This window comes from Haliaeetus albicilla, chromosome 8, assembly GCF_947461875.1.
Source record: "Haliaeetus albicilla chromosome 8, bHalAlb1.1, whole genome shotgun sequence".
In the NCBI taxonomy this organism is placed as follows: Eukaryota; Metazoa; Chordata; class Aves; order Accipitriformes; family Accipitridae; genus Haliaeetus; species Haliaeetus albicilla.
In genome coordinates this window covers 43,262,022-43,279,159 of record NC_091490.1, presented here as the reverse complement: position 1 = coordinate 43,279,159, position 17,138 = coordinate 43,262,022, and the positions used below count along the sequence as shown (strand labels likewise).

The 17,138-nt window shown below is 55.2% G+C and overlaps 2 protein-coding genes across 5 annotated transcripts; one reads left to right on the top strand and one right to left on the bottom strand.

The window, feature by feature from the left end:
- Positions 1–133: 133 nt before the first annotated feature.
- BORCS8 (BLOC-1 related complex subunit 8) lies at positions 134–13,529 on the top strand. Of its 4 annotated transcripts, XR_011325919.1 has the most exons (6): positions 134–240; positions 1,886–1,998; positions 6,363–6,427; positions 6,845–6,952; positions 7,873–8,058; positions 13,379–13,529. XR_011325919.1 is itself a non-coding variant. In XM_069790450.1 (5 exons), exons 1-5 carry the CDS (start codon positions 204–206, stop codon positions 7,913–7,915), a joined length of 366 nt encoding a protein of 121 aa, XP_069646551.1. In that variant the 5' UTR covers positions 134–203; the 3' UTR covers positions 7,916–8,431. The 4 variants fall into 4 exon arrangements, 3 of the variants coding, with proteins under 3 accessions (XP_069646551.1, XP_069646552.1, XP_009911794.1); XM_069790450.1 differs by lacking the exon at positions 13,379–13,529 and having other exon boundaries at positions 7,873–8,431; XM_069790451.1 differs by lacking the exons at positions 134–240; positions 13,379–13,529 and adding an exon at positions 292–452 and having other exon boundaries at positions 7,873–8,431.
- TMEM221 (transmembrane protein 221) lies at positions 9,351–15,325 on the bottom strand. The gene is made up of 3 exons (XM_069790449.1): positions 14,381–15,325; positions 10,792–10,877; positions 9,351–10,507 (listed from the first exon to the last, which is right to left on the bottom strand). Exons 1-3 carry the CDS (start codon positions 14,692–14,694, stop codon positions 9,990–9,992), a joined length of 918 nt encoding a protein of 305 aa, XP_069646550.1. The 5' UTR covers positions 14,695–15,325; the 3' UTR covers positions 9,351–9,989.
- Between the last annotated feature and the right edge of the window lie 1,813 nt (positions 15,326–17,138).

Here is a 17,138-nt window from a genome sequence, read left to right as displayed (position 1 = left end):
GGGGTGTCCCCGGGCCGGGGTGGGGGGGACCCGGGACCCCTGGAACACTCAGCCGGGGCTGGGGGGGGCTGAGGCGGAACGGTGGCGTTGGGGCGCTGTTTCCAGCCGGGACCGTTTGCGCAGCGGGGTGAGGCGCCGCCGCTGTTTCCAGCCGGGGCGGTTTTGGCCGGCGCCGGCGGAAGCGGAAGAGGCGGTGGGGCGGGATGGAGGAGCCCGAGATGCAGCTGAAGGTGAAGAAAGGTGGGAGCTGGGCCGGGGCCGGCGGGGGTGGTCGGGGAACGGCGGCTCGGTGGGGGCCGGCAGCCGCGGGATCGGTCGCCGCAGGGCTCTGAGGGTCTGAATTGGCCGGTGGCGACAGGATGCCGGGTGTCGTGACAGGGCGCGGGCGCGACAGGGCCCTGCGGCGACAGCAGGAGTCGCGACAGAGGCCCTGCGGGTCGTGAGAGAGAAAGGTACGACGGCGGCGGGGCGAGTTGCGACAGGGTGGGTGGTGGCAGGGCACCGCAGTGACAGCAGGGCCCGGAAAGGCACCGCGAGGTTAGTCACGATGGGGAACTGGAGGTCGTGACGGGGCAGGGGACGACCTGCCCCGACAGTTCGGGACTGGTGGAGCCCCTGTGGGTCCCCCCGGCCCCTCGGACCCTGGCCTTGCTGTGGGGAGCTGCCCTGTGTCCTCCTCTCCTGACACGTCCGCTCTTTACCTGCCCCACTGCGAGGGTCTGTGGAATTACTCGTGTCAGGACAGACGGACAGCAGCTGTGTCTGTCCCAGGTGGGTATAATTATTCCTGTGAAGTTTTGCATTCATTCCCATTTGCATTCTGAAGGCTCGGCGTGTCTGCCGATGTTACAGAACTGGGGTATGTGAGCAGCTGTCACTGAAACAAAAGCTCTGAAAGGAGGAAGAGAGAATCCTTATCCTTAAAATAGAAAATTATGCAGACGCTGAAAGGTGCTCCGCTTCAGCCTGGTGAAAACGTTCCCTGATTCAGCCCCCCACTATGAACAATGAAACCATCTCTGATTTTTGTGTCTCTTAATTATTAAGAGCTGTCACTGTTCTCCTTGCAAACCTGGAGGGAAAGAGAGATCAGAGCTGTGATGTAGCTGTGCAAACCACCAGCTGAAAAGGTGTTCCTGTGTGGAGGGTAGTCCGGATGGAGGTTGGGCCAGGATGAGAGGGCTGGAGGGAGGGGAAGCAGCTCAGCAGGCAGCTTGGAATGGCACCAAAGCTTCCTGAGCCCTGGTCTGCAGCCACTGTGTCTCCTTCAGGGACATTTTTAGGATGTCACCTGGGGGAAGTGTCTGGAGGGGAGGAACAGAAGGACCCTGCAGCGGAGGGTGGCTGACATGCAGGAGAGCTCGGGGCTCTGAGCAGAGACAAACCCGAACAGCTGGTACAGAGACAGGGAACCTCCAGACCGGGAGATGCCGGCATTCCCAGGTGGATGGGGTGGCTGCAGGCACAGGAATGGGAGCCAGGCCTCTGCTGGGCTCTGCTCATCTCCTGGCCCACTCCAAGCTGGTCAGAAAGGGCCCAATGATGGGCATAACCCAAGTGGTCCCTGAAACCAGAACAACCAGAGCTCGTAGGGGACCGTGGAGGTGGTGACATCTCGGGCTGGTCTGTCTGTGGCTGGAGGCAAGCTCATCGCTGGCTGCAGATGCTGTTATGGGGAGAGTGGAAACAGAACTGCCTGTTTAGTGGGATTTTGCTTTCACATCCTTCTCAACAGACTAGTTATAAAAAAATATGTGGGATTTTGCTCTGGTCTCTTCATAGCTGTGTTGGGGACGGGACCAGCGCTCCAGGGCAGCCTTTCCAATCCCGCCTTCACCTCTGTTGCTCCCTGTTTTCCATAACTCTGTTGTTTTTCTTGTTGCAGTTACGGACAAATTCACAGAGAGCATGTACGTCCTGGCCAACGAGCCCTCCGTGGCACTGTACCGGCTGCAGGAGCACGTGCGGAGATCCCTTCCAGAGCTTGCACAGCACAAGGTGAGTCGTGCTTTGCTTTGGACTCCAGAGCTGTGACACAGTTGGGCACAAAATGTTTTCCTGACTTGGCACGTCATCCCTGTTTCACCTCCCTGGGAGGGGGGAGCGGGAAGGAGGGAGGAAATTGGCTATCGGGGTGCAAGGTGCTGCGGCACCCCGGCTCGGTCTGAACTGGAGGGGATGAGGGGATGTTGCAAATTTACCTGCGGACCTGAGGAAAAAAGCTGGAGAGTCCGACCCCAACCCCATGCTCATATGGCTGGACTCATGTGGAGACAAAGAAAAATGAGTAGTCTCTTTTGTACAAGAAGGAGGGAGATGTTAAATCTTATTACCCCTGCCTATGCTGCGAGATTTTTATTTCCTACATAAAATAAAGGGGAGGGTGAGAGGAGGGAAGGGGGAGCGTGAAGAAACAAGTGCGAAGAGCCCGCATGAGGGAAAGCAGGATAATGAATCGCATCTCACAGCTGTGTTCCTACTTTCCTCCAGAGCACGGAGCACAGACACTTTAATGCCGGCCTTGTTGTCCTTCTCCCTCTTCTGCCAGTCATGATTCATTAGGAGTGATGTCTCATGAATAGATTACTGCTTCATGTCTATGCTAATGCACTGTCAGGCCCCATTTTTCACCTTTGCTTTACAGCCCTGGTTTCCAAATTAACCTGGATTGTGACACTTTATTATTCAATTATTTATTAACGTTTTATATACGTGTCTGTGTGCAATGGTAGGCATATAGAGATGTATATGTATGTATAGCACATGCTGATGCGATTGCATCACTGGCATGCAGGAGGCAGGTTTGTAATATTATTCCTGAGCTGTCACTTGCTTTCATTTAATCAAGATAGTCCCAGTTTCAGGGAATGTGTCCTGAACAAAAGGAAATTGAGCAAATTGTATGACAAGTCATGCAGAGGGAAGAGATCAGTTTCCATCACTGAACAGTGCATAACAGGGATGAGAGCGAGGGGCAGTGCGGAAGCGCTAATGGAAGTGACAGCTGAGCGAAGGCACTGGACACAGAGCATGTTGTTAGGCAGCAGGGTTTATGCTGGGCAAGATCTCTGAAAACCTTTGATTCTCTCATTTTCCCTGCTCGGCATGCTCATCATGGTTACCCGCAGTGTTCTGTGACCTCTCTGGCTCATCTAAGTTCATTTCCTAGCTGCAGCCATCCAAGAGAATTCTCTTTTGTAGCCAAAATTGCTGCTGTTTTCCACTTTGTTCCTATGAGAAAGGAGGTCACGCTGTCCTGTGGATGCCAGCAACAAATACAAGGACCCTGCATCCCCCCTGTGACTGCAGCCATCACAAGCATCAAATACATTTGGTCTTTGATGCTTTCATGTTCAGCCTTGCAACCTCCCTCCTGCCCTGGCCACTAGCCCCAGTTGGGGCAGTGGTGGCCTTTGTACACGAGGAAGAGTTCTCTGTGCTCCCTGCAGTAATGGTGCAAGTCAGGACAAAGCTGAACTGACCATGCAGTGCCCTTTGCCCCAGGGCACTGCCCCAGTGCCACCCCAGTACCTGTTTGCCTCTTTAGTGTTCAAAAACGTTTCCTGATGCTTGCTCAGAAGTGCTGCTGTTTACGTCCATTTCTTTTTGCCCACTGCTTGGGCACTTCCAGCTTCTTAACTGCTTTTCTGGTTAGTGACTGTGTGTTTAATGGTGCACTGATGTGGCAAGAGCTAGGAGAAAATGGAAAGAAAATTATTTGTGGCAGCTGGAACAACAGCAGATCCAGAGCTGCTGCTAGTGACTTTTCCTCCAGCCTTGTCAGCTCCTGAGTTCATTTTGTTCCAAGGCTGCAGCATCATGTTTGGGAACATGCTCTCCTCCCTGCTGGTAACCAGTCCCTGGTAGGAACTGAGAGACTTAAACATAACTCCATTAGGCCAGTGTCCTGACTGTGCTGCCAGGCTGCCGGTAGTGGGCTTGTGGCCAGGTTTTTTCCACTGTTCTTGATCCCACTCTCATTTTATCAGTTTCAGGCCTTCCTGTTTGCAGTGCACAGGCTGGGCCTGTCAAGCCCTTGAGCCCAGACAGCCAAACCCCGGGAGAGAGGGGTGTGCTCAGGGCCCTGACAGGGCCATCGTCACAGCAGAGCATTCAGTTAGATGGGGATGGATATTTTGGGTGGCTCTGCCAGAGCCCATCGGCTTTGTGGCTAGAGACTGGAACAGGAGGGTGTCAGCAGGCTGTGCACCATGAAAACGCTGTCAGATTTTATCTAAATCAGAGCAAAGGCATTAAAGTGAGGTGGTTTTAATTCTTCAGAACAGAAGAGAAGAAAAAGAAACATTCTGTGTGGATCTGTTTTCAGGTAAATTAGTCCCAAGATGTAAGTAATGTATAATGGAGACAGGATTTATTGGCGTTTTCCACTTTCCTTCAGCCATGCAGCAGCTCCATCTCTGGCTGGCTGAGTTCTCCTGAGATGCAGCCTTTGAAATTCCCAGGGGATTAAACCTAGGAAAAATTGGGAGGGAGGGAGCTGGGAGAAAAGTTTCTGCAAGGAGAAGGTCACCTCCATGCCTCTACAACAAGCAACTTTGTATGATTTGATAAAACAATAATCTTAATACCTTCCTCACCATCTCAAACTCTCCAAGCAGATTTACCACCTCCCAGATAAGATACAGCGTGATGCAAGGCCCTCACTGCCTCTGCACGTTGTAGCTGCGCTGCTAAGCCCCGCTCCACCCAGAGCAGCCTTTCTGGATTTCGCCTGGTCTTTTGAGAACTTACATCTCCTCATTAATTTACTTCCAAGCAACAGTAATATATCATTAGTGCTATTGTATATTAATAGCTGGCTTTAGTTCTTAAACTGCATCCAAGGGCATGTCCTGGGAATTTCAAGAAAGGACATCAAGAAAAGATTAAGAAGTGAGGAGCTCTAGGGAAGGGCTCTTGTTCCTAATTAAGGACATGAAAATCCCAGGAAGTGGTGGGAATGCTGGGAACAGACATCACTGGCTCTGATACTGGGAAATGATTAAAATCTACTGGTGCTCAGAAACAGCAGGACCACAGGCAAGTGGCTGTGACACATACGACTGAGTCAGTGCCATGTCGGGGCCTAAATCATTGTTAAAGATCATCTGGCACCTCTTGGAGAGAGCGGAGTGAGGAGCTGCAGGCAAGTTTCTGCATCTTTTGCAGCTGCCTCTGCATGCGAAGCTTGTTCCCAGCAACAGATACAGTTGTGTAAAACACGATTGGACTCTGGGATGAGCTCAGTCTCTGCGGGGTTGTGAGTCCTGGGTCGAAGGACCCTCTCCTGCAGAGAACTGCCTAGAGCATTGCATGTAGAGGCTTGTTTCTTTTGTAGTTTAAAGCTATGTGGTCAAGTGTCCTGATGTAGGGGAGGCTTTGAACAGCAGAAGTGATTTTGGATGCCGTCCAAGCTCCTACCCGACCTCCTTCACTCACAGAAAGAGCCCCTTTCCTCTGGCTTGTAACAAGACCCAGCAGAATAGACTGGAAAATTAGCTCCCATGAGAATATATTTTAAAGAGTGCCCAAACTACTTAAGGACTTTTGAAAGAGTTTTCTATTGAGCTACACCTCTGAATTCAGCTGCGCTTTCATTGTGATTTGTGTATTTGTTTGGTTTTCCCTTTCCTTGGAGCTACAGCGTACAATTATGTCCCATGCCAGAACTGGCTGCATGCAGTGCTGCTTGAGTTTGTGTGGAGTTTACAGTGCTCCTTCCAGCTCGTGAAAGGAAGGGCACAGTGCTGACTGCTCCTTGGGATCAGATGCCAGAGCAGGCTGGAGGACAGGGATGCTTGCGGCTGCAAAAATGTTTATGAATGGCAGGTCTAATGAAACGAGAACTTTCCATGCTGTGAAAGAAACTTTTACCTGGTTTTGCATGAAGGACTAAGGAACGAACTCTGCAGGAGCTGTGTTAGTTCAGATCCTGGCTGCCTGCTGGGCCAGACACACTGGCAGATCCGAGTACTCTGAAACATCCAGCTGGTCTGTTGCACTCGGCGCAGTCACTGGTTGCTAGCAGCCTGACTGACCGTGGCTCTCGGCTGACTCGTGGCCTAAAACATCTAAAAACAAGGGGAATTTTGCCAGAGTATCCAAAGTGTTGGCCTGAACTAGTAGCCTTTCCAGAAATACACAAAATAAATGTTTCTTTTAAATGCTAGTGCGTGGCACCCGGAGCCCGGAGTGCGTCACAGGCTGTCAAGCGGGAGACGGAATCCAAATGCAATTTCCAGTGAAAAGCAGCCAGAGCCCTTGTTTGGGCAGGGCTGGCAGAGCGTATTGCTGTGGGCTGCGCTGCTGCATCTGTCCAGTGCATGCCTAATGATGCCGCCTTCTTTTCTCTTCTCTTTCAGTCCGACATGCAGAGCTGGGAGGAGCAAAGCCAAGGAGCCATCTACACAGTGGAGTATGCCTGCAGGTACAAGATACTCCTCCAAGCAGGAGGGTTGTGTTCGCAGGCGGAGGTGTTGTGATAGAAACAAAGCAGAGGCTGCCTGCGCTTCCCTGACGCCTCCCTGGTGTAAGTCAGGGAGAGAGCTTAGTCAGGGTGGGGGTGTGAGGGTGCGAGGCAGTGCTCTCTGAACCGTTACCATGAATCTCAGGGGCTTCACTTTGATAAGTGTGTCGGCTCTTCCCCGGTTCTGTGTGCAGTGCAGACCTGCTGCTGTCCTGCAGTAAATCCACGCACCAGCTAGCTAGTATGTGTGAAGATGCATAAACTTGAGCTTCCTTATTAACAGTCCTTTCTGTCAGGGCGTGTGTGCTCTAAAACCACGAAGCCTTTGGAAATACTAACCAGTCCTCCCTCTCCCTCCACCCCTCTCTCTTCTTTCAGTGCCATAAAGAACATGACTGACAGCAGCGTGTACTTCAAGAGCATTGACAGCCTGCTCAAACACGCCATAGCCATGAAGGATCAGCTGAATGCTGCTCAGGGCCGCAGGTAGCAAGGGGATGTGACACTGCCTATTTATCTGAGTGACCGTTCTGGCTCGCAGAGGCTTTGGTGATGTAATGCAGCCCAGTGCAAATACGCCAAGCAGTTGTCTCGGTAATATGATTCTAGACTATTATTTGAAAGAGCATGCTGCTTGCCTTCCAGTGATCTTCTGGCTTTCTTTACTGGGAAGGAAATAATCTTGTTTACCAAAGGGTAACTGGAAAATAATTTATTTCCTTATTTAAAAAAGGATGTTTGGTTGTGTAATACATTAAATCTTTCTTGTGTCAAAGGCATTTGGAGTAAGATAATGCTACTGAGATGGAGTAGGTGAGAGGCTGCATTTGGTGCTGATCTCTCATGTATGTGGCTCTTTTGGGGCAGAGTCCCACAGAGACAAGTGGTAGCAGAACGATGATACATTTTTGTATGTTTGCAGCTGAACTACAGCTACTAAAATATCTTCCAGCAGATCGTCTGAGTCTAGTGTGTTTGTCTCTCCTGAGAACAGTGTTAGTATTGGAGTCTGGGTAGGAGTGAGAAAATTCCCAAATGCTCATCCCTGATAAAACTACCACAGCGAACTGAGAGCCTCTGTCTCTGCAGAATGACTCTGCCATAGACACTTCTGGTTCAGGTTCTGTATTTTCCCAGTTGCCCCCATAGCAGTGTCACACTCTGTGCAGCATTTTTAGTGTTTTTTGCGGTGGTGTGGCTGTGAAGATTGCTGTCTTGACGCCCCCCAGGGGCTGGTGTGTGCTGTTCCATAGTCTGCGCAGCACGCTGAAAGGTGTTCTTGTCTAAGCTGCATTCGTGCTGCAAGCAGTGAGATTTTATTTAAGGGAGCCCCTGGTTCTTCACATTCTTACGGCTGCTGGTGTCCTGCCTGCCCGATGGACGTGACTGTCTCTTTCTTTTTACAGCACTGTTGCCCCACAAGCCAAGAATCCTCCAGCCAGTTCCTGATTTCTGACAAGACTGGCCGTCCTCTGCTGCCTTCTCCAGCCCAGCTCTATGTTCTTCAGCCATGGGGAGGAGTGAGAAACCATCTGCTCAATCTGTGAAGCTGCACAGAGGCCTCTGCCTGCCTCTCCGTTCCCAGTAACAAGGTGCTGCACCTGAGCAGGCAAATCCTGCCACTGGGGTCAGGACTGCCTTTGGGGGTTGCTTTGGGGAGCAGTTGTCCCTTTCCACAGCACTCTGCAAAAGAGAAATTGGGTGGTTCTGCATTTGTCCTTTCCAGTTCTTTTTGATGGCACACTGCTATGAGGCATTTTTCTCTCTACCTCTTGGCCACAGAAATATCTCAGAAAAACTAGGTCTTGCTTTCAGTATTTTGTAGATGACTGTGTAAAGATGTAATGTAGGCACACTTCAGCTTTGTTCAGGAGGCATTCTGCAAGGAGAGCTTTTTATGTGTGTGCCAGGGAGTTGCTGAATTTGGTTTTAGTGAGAACAATAATAAAAAGGAAAAACAAGAAAGTTCTGTCTAAAACCTTCCCCTGTTGCTCGCCTCGGGCTGGGGGGTCTTGGAGCCTGCTGGCTCTGTGTGTTTCAAAGGGCATGGAGCAAAACAAAGACATGCAGAGTTGGAGCCTTTCAAGTGAAAAAAGAAACTGTCCTGTTCTTCAAAAAAACAACAAAAAAAAGGACTTTCTTCATCCCCTGTCAAGCAGTGGGAAACAGAGCTGTACGCACAGCTTTGGAGGTCACTTTAAAAAGGATGCAACTTCAGTGTTAATCTCTCCTGGAACCAGCAGTTCTGTTCTGCTGAAGAATTTACCAAGGATGCAGGGATCAAAGCAGTGCGAAGCTCAGTTTCCAAAGAAATTGCACTGTGCTTAGGATAACAGGTGTCTTTCAGGATAATAGCACGGGAGGTGAGAGGGAATCTGGATCAGTGGCCTCCCTTCACTCCCTGAAATGCTTTACTGGTTGCTGAATGATAAGGAATTGGGGAAGAACCAAGTGTGCTGCTGCTCTGGGCCTGGACAGGGTTGACAGAGAACGGGGCTGCGAGTAACCAGCAAGGTGTTTGTCGGCACAAGGACAGAGTGAGCTAAACCTGCTTGTGTTTCACAGAAACAGCTGCTGCCTTTAGTACTTGCGCTTTCTGCCCTGCATACAACAGAGGACTGGCAGTGCCGATGCAAACCCCTTCCTGGACCTCAGCCTCAACAATTGGCACTCTTCTGGTGGCACCCAAGGAATCCCCAGAGAGGTTCCTCTACCACTGAGCAAAGCCAGGGCCCTGGGGCTGCCCCAGCACAGCCCCTTTCCCTGCTAAGACCCTGCTTAGCTAGCTGTGTCCTGCTCAGAGGGTGGACGTGCTGGTGAGCAAGCAGCAGGCTCTCTGCCACCCCAAACCCACCCTCTGCAGCTTGCAGACTGCTCTGGCTCCATCTCGCTTGTAGCTCCTCCATCGCCTCCCTCGGTTTCTTACACCTGCCTGGCTACGTGCTGTGAGGAAGGCATGCTGGGTCAGTTGTATGAACTGTCTCGGTGTAGTGCTGGCTCCTGGGGATGGAGGAGGGAGGAAGGAGGCAGGGGAAGAGCAGGGAGGTACAGACAGCTGGAGAGATCAGCTGGAATCTGCTGGAGAAAGAGGGTAGGTCTGCTCATGGACAAGGTCTGCTTGCTTCTTCTCACCCACGTGTTCCGCTTCCTTCGCTGCCGTTGGGACAGCTGTGGGGGTCCTGCACGGGTCACTGCCAGCTGCTGCCCTGTCAACGCGGTCCTGGTTCATGGGGTGGCAAGTGCCAGCAGTGTCACAGGTGGCAGGAGCGGCTGGGGGCTCAAGGCAGGCAGCCGAGGGCTTTTGGCTTTGAGTGGAGGTGGCATCTTCTCAGTACAAGAAGCAAAGAGCGTGAGGCAGTGGCTGCACAAACCCCCAGGCAGGAGGGCAGAGGGTGGAAAAGCAGCCATCCCCCTGCTCTGGTGAGATATGACCTATTTTAAGCTCTAAATAGAGATGCAAATCTCGGCCCTGGTGCCTGCAGCTCCCCTGGGACGAGACGGGGAGAAAAGGTCCCGTTTCCACTCACACCAGAGTCGAGTCCTTGCCCGAGGCTCCAGGTTTGCGTGACAGGACGTTCCTCATCTCCTGCGTGACGCCGTTCCAGGGCTTGCTCTGTGCCTGCAGCAGGCCTGACTCTGCCGACAGCGTCCTGTGCGTTCGGGGCAGGTTGTAGCTCTCCTTCTCGGAGCGAAGCCCAGGGCTACCCGAGGAGGTGAGGTTGCTGCTGGCTGGAGAGCCCAGCTGGGATTTGCGCTCCAGGAAAGGAGGGAAGGAAAATTCCCGGTGGATCTCGGGCCGGGGCCGGGGCGTAGCCACGTTTTTGTTGTTCAAATCGCTGGTGGAGGATTCACCGTGCTGGGCAGAGTCGTTCTCATATAGGGTGTGAGAGACCTCAGAGCGGGTGCGGCGTGAAACCTGGGAAGCCCGTACCAAGGCGTGCGTCACCGTGATCAGCAGGACGATGATGCCGGAGGAGAGAATACAAGCACTGGCAATGCCGGCCTCCAGTTCAAACAGCAGCAGCATGTAGATGGCAAGAGCTGGAAGGAGAGGAGAGTGCAGAACGTCTTGAGGAACCAGAAGGACTAAAGCGACGCATTTGACCTGCAAAATTCAGGCCAGAGGAGCCCTCGTGAGGGCTGGTCACTGAGAACAGAAAGTTAGCACTACAGGAATGAGTGGCAAAGTCATTTGCAAAACAAACCTGATGCTGAAGTAGAAACTCAGCAGCTCACAAGCACTCAGCAACCAGTGCAAGATGTATGGTCTGGGCTGAAAACGCATGGTCCCTACTGGGCTGTGCTGGTGGGAAATGAGCACTTGCCTGTTAGGTAGACTGAGACCCCACAGCAGAACAAGCCAATGGCAGTGTGGCGAACCGTCCGGCTGTCCAGAAGGAACCAGTCTGCCCTGCAAAACAGATGAGAAAAATACAGGTCTGTGTAGTCTCCTGGCCCTGGTCTCAGCACAGGAAAAACGCTGATGCTCTGTCCCCTGCCGAGAAACTGAAACGCTGGTTTTTGCATAGAGAAGAGGTTCAGAGCCAGGTCACAAGCCCAAGGACCTCTGCTGATTTGGGGTTTCCCCCAGGCTGCTGCATTGCACAGCTCTGGGCTGCGTTCTTCCCACTCTGGAACAGAAGATTTTCACTTGAAATTTCAAACTTTTCCTGCCTGGCTCCTCTGCTTCAGAAACCAGATGGGGACAGGGGCTTAGGAGAGACAAGTGGCTGGAGGCTTTTTGCAGGTGATTCCCCCCTGTACTGCAAACCCTGAAGAGCAAGCAAGGAACAAAACTGAGGTGTGTCAAGCCCATCTCCCCCTTAAAGAATGACAAGTAAAGTGCTGGGGCGTTGAATTAAGCAAGGCCAGGTTCTCTCTTCGCCCTTGGGATTGGTTTTCTGTGCTCAGCTCAGATTGCAAGCCTTTTGTCTGAAGGGGGCTTGGTACTTGAATTGTGCTTAAAACACATGAAAAGACCAGCTTCTTTCCAGCAGGGTCTTTGTTTTCCACCCAGCACCGATCCCTGCGCCTGCTGCCTGCGCTTTCCCCGCGCTGCACGCTCTCCACTGAGCCACTGACAGCTCTGCCTGGGTGTCTTCAGAGCCAGACTGACCTGGCAAAACTCAGTCCTCGCTGGGCTTCGGAGGCTTCTGTCACCAGAGGATGTCTCTGCTAATTGGGAGAGCGGGATGTGGTCGTTAGGGGATGCAGCGTAGTGTGGCCGGGGTGGAGGTTGGCAACGGGTGCCAGGCGACTTGGGGGGTTGGACACATGAGTGCTCGGAAAGATGCTGGCAGGACTGTGATGCTGGGAAGCCACAAATAGTCCCTTGAAACAACTGGGGGTGCGCGAGGCCTTGCTGGTCCCGCTGACCATCTCCAAAAAAATCCCAGGGAGCTGTTTGGAAATATGCCCTGGCTTGGAAGGACCAGCTGAAGGGGCAGCAGCGCAACTGTCCTCCTGGCAGGACCAGCCCTTGTGTTGCTCCTCTACAGCAGCCAGCATCTTCGACCCCACGGGGTGAATTCGGCAGCCAAGGATGCTCTGCCCTGGCCCCCTCCCCTCCTCCCAGGCTTGTCGTAGCCCCTCGGCCGTTGGGGAGCCTGCAGCCAGGAGCCGTGTTAATAGACCCTGGACCCACTCCCGCTCCTCGCTGCTGGCGGGGAAGAGCAGCCGCTTTGTTTTATTAATTACCTGAGTCGAGGGGGATTAGCGGGGAGGAGAAGGACTTTGTTTGGAGCTGGCTCGGACTATTGAGCGCAGTGCTGAGAAGCGGAGCGGTAATTCAGTGTGACAGGCCCAACGTGGGAAAGGTCCCTGGGACGTGAGCGGGTCCCCTAATGAAACCGGCGCCCGGTGGGGCCAGGCCAGCTCGGCCATGAGGAGTCGGCAGCTAGTGGCATCCCACATCGCAGCGGAGAGGGGCTGCGTCCTGCCGGCACCTCCTGCCCGGGGGCAGCCTGCAGACCAGCATCCCCGTGTCCCGAGAACCTGCTCTTTTCCTCCCAAACACGAGTGTAACCCTCAGCTTGCAGTTGGGGAAACCGAGGCACAGACAGACTAAGTGATCTGCTTGAGATCCCAGGCAGAGGGACACCAACCCAGGGCTCCCAATGCCTCGTATCGCCTACAGCAAAGCCAAAAGCAGCCTCTCGCTTCGCTGGGGCTCTGGAACAGAGCACAGAAATATTATTTCAAATCAAATTGTTTGGGAACAGCTTCCTTGCTTGGCGAGACGTGCCAGCGGGGTCCGCAGCCATGTGGCCATGGTTGCTCTGTCCTGTAAGCCCTTGAGCAAGTCGCTGCTGTTGGAGTACGGGCTGTCCTGCAGCCAGCACGCTCCGTGTCTCTACCTGTGACTTTGCATCTGGCTGCCTGATTAGTGCTGCTCCTGTTTCACACTCAGAATTTTCAGTTGAACCTCACAACTCTGAAATTGAGCATTTTACAGCCCAAATCAATACCACAATTTACAGCTGATGGGGAATTTTCTGCTGTAACAGTTTTCCAGCAGAAATTCAGCTCCCACAGAAAGTCAAGTTTGCTACAGGAACTTTGTGTTTTGCAGAAATATTTTGCTCTCCTTCGTTAATGAGCACGCTAAGCATCAGCTTCGCTTGGAAGCTGCTGAGAGGAGATGCTGCCACTTGCTGGAGTGCCTCCAGCCGTCGTGCTCCATGCAGAGCATGAGGCATTGATGGGTTTGTCTAATTAGGGACAAAAGTAACTGTTGAAACATTATCATTTCCTTTAAATGAGTTTTGACTTGCTTAAGTCAGAGTGGTCCCAAAAGGGTCCTCTGGGCACCATTGCATGAACTACATGGAGGGACCTCCACGTACAGACCAGTTTCCACCAAGATGCTTTCAAATCTGATTTTTCACAAGTTGTTTTTTTCTTTTAACCCAGGAGCGGAGCTGGTGCTGGGCTGGGCCAGCGTGGGCAGAAGAGCCACCAATCCAGGCCAGGTCTCCACTGAGGAAGGAGAGGGGAACGGCTTTTTTTTGCAAGTGTAAATGTGCTGGTAATGATTAAGTCAACACATGTCTATGGTTAATGATCCCAGGCCTGCGGTCATTTTGGTGCTGCACAAGTGGCCTGTGCGATCACCCCGGCAGTGACCCGAAGAGCCCAGCTCTCCCGCTGCAAAGGGACAAATCTCAGGTGCTCCTGGACATCGCGGCCAGGCCCGGCACGTCTTCCCTGCCTTGGCCCTAGAGCTGAACTGGTCTTGCAGGCTGGTGTGACCCCACGTGCCTGGATAGGGACCCTAACACGCTCATTGGGTTTACACAGGGATGTTATCAGGGAAACTAAATAGCGTGTATTAGTGCAGCCAGGTGGACGGGCTGCTATAAACTTGCTCCTAGTTGGTAACAGTCGCTAAGCACAGCTACACCCCAAATTAAGGGGCACATTTACAGCCCCGGGGTTCATCAGCCAGAGATAACCCTGCTTCCAGGGCAGGCACTGCAGAGGTGAGTTTTGTGATACCCAAAGTGCTCAGCGAGTGCCAGCAGCATCTTTCGCTCCCCACAACGCCCTTTCGCAGGGGCAGTGACTGGGGGGGGGGGTTGTGCTGAGCAAAGGCCAGATCTTGGGGTGCAGGAGGGTCCCCCATGCCATGGGGACAGGTGCCCTGTGAGAGGTCCCCTCACCCTCCTTGCACCCCTCGTTCCCCCAACCCTATCCGCACCCCTCCAGCACCCTCCCTCCCCTGCAGACCTCCTCCCCCAGCCCCCTCGCCGCCCCCCAACCTCCCGGTACCCAAGACCCCTCTGAGCCTCCCCTACACCCCGGCGGGCTCCCAGAGCATCCCGGCAGCCCCTCGCTTTAACCCTCCCGGACCCCCCAAGCCCCGGTACATCCCCCCACATCCCCGTACACCCCCCAAACCCCCGTGGCTCTCACCGGTCGGGCCCCGGTTGCCCCCGGCACAGCTCGGTGCTGAAGTAGCCGTGGAGGAGGCAGAGGAGGAGGCAGCTCACGTTGAGCACCAGGCAGAGAGCGGCCAGCACGGCCGATACCGGCAGTAACACGGCGGCCGCCGGCTCCGGCAAAGCCCCTCGACCGGTACCGGGACCGACACCGGTACCGGTACCGGTACCGGCCCGCCCCGACGGCAACTGGAAGATGAGGCTGGAAGCGAGCAGGGCCATGGCGGCGGCCAACGTACCGAAGAGCAGCAGTACCGTCAGGGCCCGTTGCGGGTAGGTGGCGGGCATGGCGGAGCCGGTACCGGCACCGGGAATCGGGGAAGCACCGGCAACCGAAAGGGGGTTACCCGCTCCTCGCCGCTAAAGTTGCGTTCGCTCCGCCCCCCTCCCCGGTGCACCCGGGATGGGGAACCGGGAACCGGTACCGGGAGCGGGAACCGGTACACGGGAACCGGCACCGGGAACCGGCACCGTCGTTCGTGGGGCGGTGGAGCTGCGGCCCCACCGGCCGTGAACCTCCCTCCCTGTGTCCGTTACCCGACCGGGGCGGGTCGGGGCGGGCCGGTCCTGCCTCCCGGTACGGCCCCTCGCCGCGGGGGCTGTAACCGAGCAGTTCCCCCCGGGACCGGGACCCCCCCACCCCGGGGAGGGTGCTCCGCCCAGCGGCCTCCCGCCGACGGGACCCCGGGACCCCCTTCGGGCCGGTGGGGGCTTTGGGGGGGGGGGATGTGGATGGAGGGAGCAGGAGCAGGGGACTCCGAGGGGTCCGTCCAAGGCTCGGGTGGACGGACAGAGGGACGGACGGGTGCTGCGGTTGCTCCCAGGGGTGCATCCCGGTGCCCCCCTCCGCTCTCCCCGTTCCCAGCGCCAGCCCTGGCTTTCCTGCTCCAAATACCGGGATCAACCCCGCCGACCTAACCCCGGCCTCAGTGCGGAGCGAACTGGGATGAGGGTGGTGAGAAGGGGACACCGCGGTGGCCTAATCCTGCTTCCCCCACCCCGGGGGAGAGAGCATCCTCGGCGGGTCAGGAGCGAGCACCCAAAATGTTCTCAGTCCCAGAAGGCTGAGAAAGGACCCATGAGGTGCTGCCCTGCCATCAGCCGACGGCCCATGGGGCCGGCACAACTTTCCTGTGTCTTATAAATATCCTGGGAAGCAGAAGCGCCTTTTCTCCCGGGATCTGCCCTGCCAGCGGGTCCCCCCTGGGAATCAGGGAGGATTCGAGAAGGATTAATTCAGGAAAATTTACTCTACAGGTCACCCGTTACCTTGGGAAAGACCCTGCGCCTTGGGAGCAGTGGGGAAACTGAGGCAGAGTTTCCCCAGTCAAACCCACACGCTCCCCCGGCACAGTATTTTCCCCTGCGTATGAGAAGGGGATATCGGGATCAGGTCTTTCCGTCCACGTCCCGGGCGCCCTGCCAGGGCCAGGCCAGGGGACCGGCTGCGACGCTGACTCCTCCAGCCCGGTGTCATCAGCGCCTGGGCCCGTGCCCAAGCCTGGCTGTGGGATCCGGACGGGGTGACCTTTCCGTCTGGCAGAGGAGCGTTGCCCGCTGCGGAGCTGCCGGTCTTCCCGTCCCGCGTGGGTGGTTCCCGCTGGCACCCTCCGCTCCGGCCGGAGCCGCGCGGGACACGGGCTATTTTGAAAGCTGGTGTGTTGGCCTTGGCAGGCACCGTGGGTTTGGCTCCCGGCTCTTTTCCAGCCCCGCTCGCGTTTTTGACTGGGGGGGAATGTCAGTCCCCGGGCCTGTGTCGCTGGCGCTTGGCCCGAAGTTCCCAAACCAATTCCCGATGACGGTGTCTCTGTCCCTTCCCCGTGGCTGGGAGAGTGACGGGGCCCAGCCGTGTCCTATGGGCTGCGTCACTCAGGGTGCAGAGCGCTGGGGGGCTCAGCCCAGGGCACCCAGTGGCTCGGGCGCCCCCAAAATCCCAAGATTTTGGGGCAGGAAGGGCCTCAAGAGGGAGCTCAAAGCTTTCAAGCTGCCGACCTGGAGCTTACAGGGAGCAGCCAGGCAGAGCCCAGCCTGGGCACCCCCTGACCCGGGGGGTCCCCCTGCACCCAAAAAGGGGGTTCGGCTGCCACAGCTGGAAGCGGCTCTTAGCCAGACCCAGCCCCTGGGCAGCCCGAGGCAGAGGTGGGGGGGACTGGGCATGGAGGGTCCCACAGCCCGGGCAGGCAAAGGGCCACCTTGCATGTCCCCAAACCCCAGGCCGGGGTATCCGGACGGGTCATCTCGGACTCTGTGGCTGCCGGGACGCTGCTTTGCCGATGCTTTTGCTCTTCTGCTCCCCCTCCCACCTCCTCTTCAGGATCAATTAAGATTATGAGCAGGGCTAATTAACAGTCTGCTAATTGCACTCTGAAGCCCTCTATAAATCACGAGCTTTAAAAGCAGCTCTGAGAAAGATGTCATGTCCTTTCTGCCAGTGCAGCCTGCACTGACAGCCTTGTCCAGAGTCCCCATCTCTCCAGCCCCTCTTCCCGAATCCCCCAGGGCTGGGACCGGGCCCCCAGCGTGGCTGGGGTGGAAGGACACGTCCTCGCCGTGGGGCTGGCGTGGGAGCTGATTTCCAGTGAGCCCTTGATAACCTCCTTCCCACCTGCTGCCTGGGCAGCTCCGCTCATGTAACGGGAGCTTGGGAATTGCATCAGTTCCCCCTCGCTGCTGTAAACACGGGTGCTCCCTGCGGGAACCGCATGCCGAGCAGCTCCTGGACAGCCCTTTGC

Bases quoted from the DNA above. Each gene is read 5' to 3' on its own strand.
- TMEM221 (XM_069790449.1), bottom strand. From the start codon at position 14,694: ATGCCCGCCACCTACCCGCAACGGGCCCTGACGGTACTGCTGCTCTTC. The intron at 10,878-14,380 runs GTGAGAGCCACG...TCTGTTTTGCAG, and splicing joins GGGCAACCGGGGCCCGACCG to GGCAGACTGGTTCCTTCTGG. The intron at 10,508-10,791 runs GCAAGTGCTCAT...CTCTCCTTCCAG, and splicing joins GGTCTCAGTCTACCTAACAG to CTCTTGCCATCTACATGCTG.
- BORCS8 (XM_069790450.1), top strand. From the start codon at position 204: ATGGAGGAGCCCGAGATGCAGCTGAAGGTGAAGAAAG. The intron at 241-1,885 runs GTGGGAGCTGGG...TTCTTGTTGCAG, and splicing joins GCAGCTGAAGGTGAAGAAAG to TTACGGACAAATTCACAGAG. The intron at 6,953-7,872 runs GTAGCAAGGGGA...TTCTTTTTACAG, and splicing joins AATGCTGCTCAGGGCCGCAG to CACTGTTGCCCCACAAGCCA.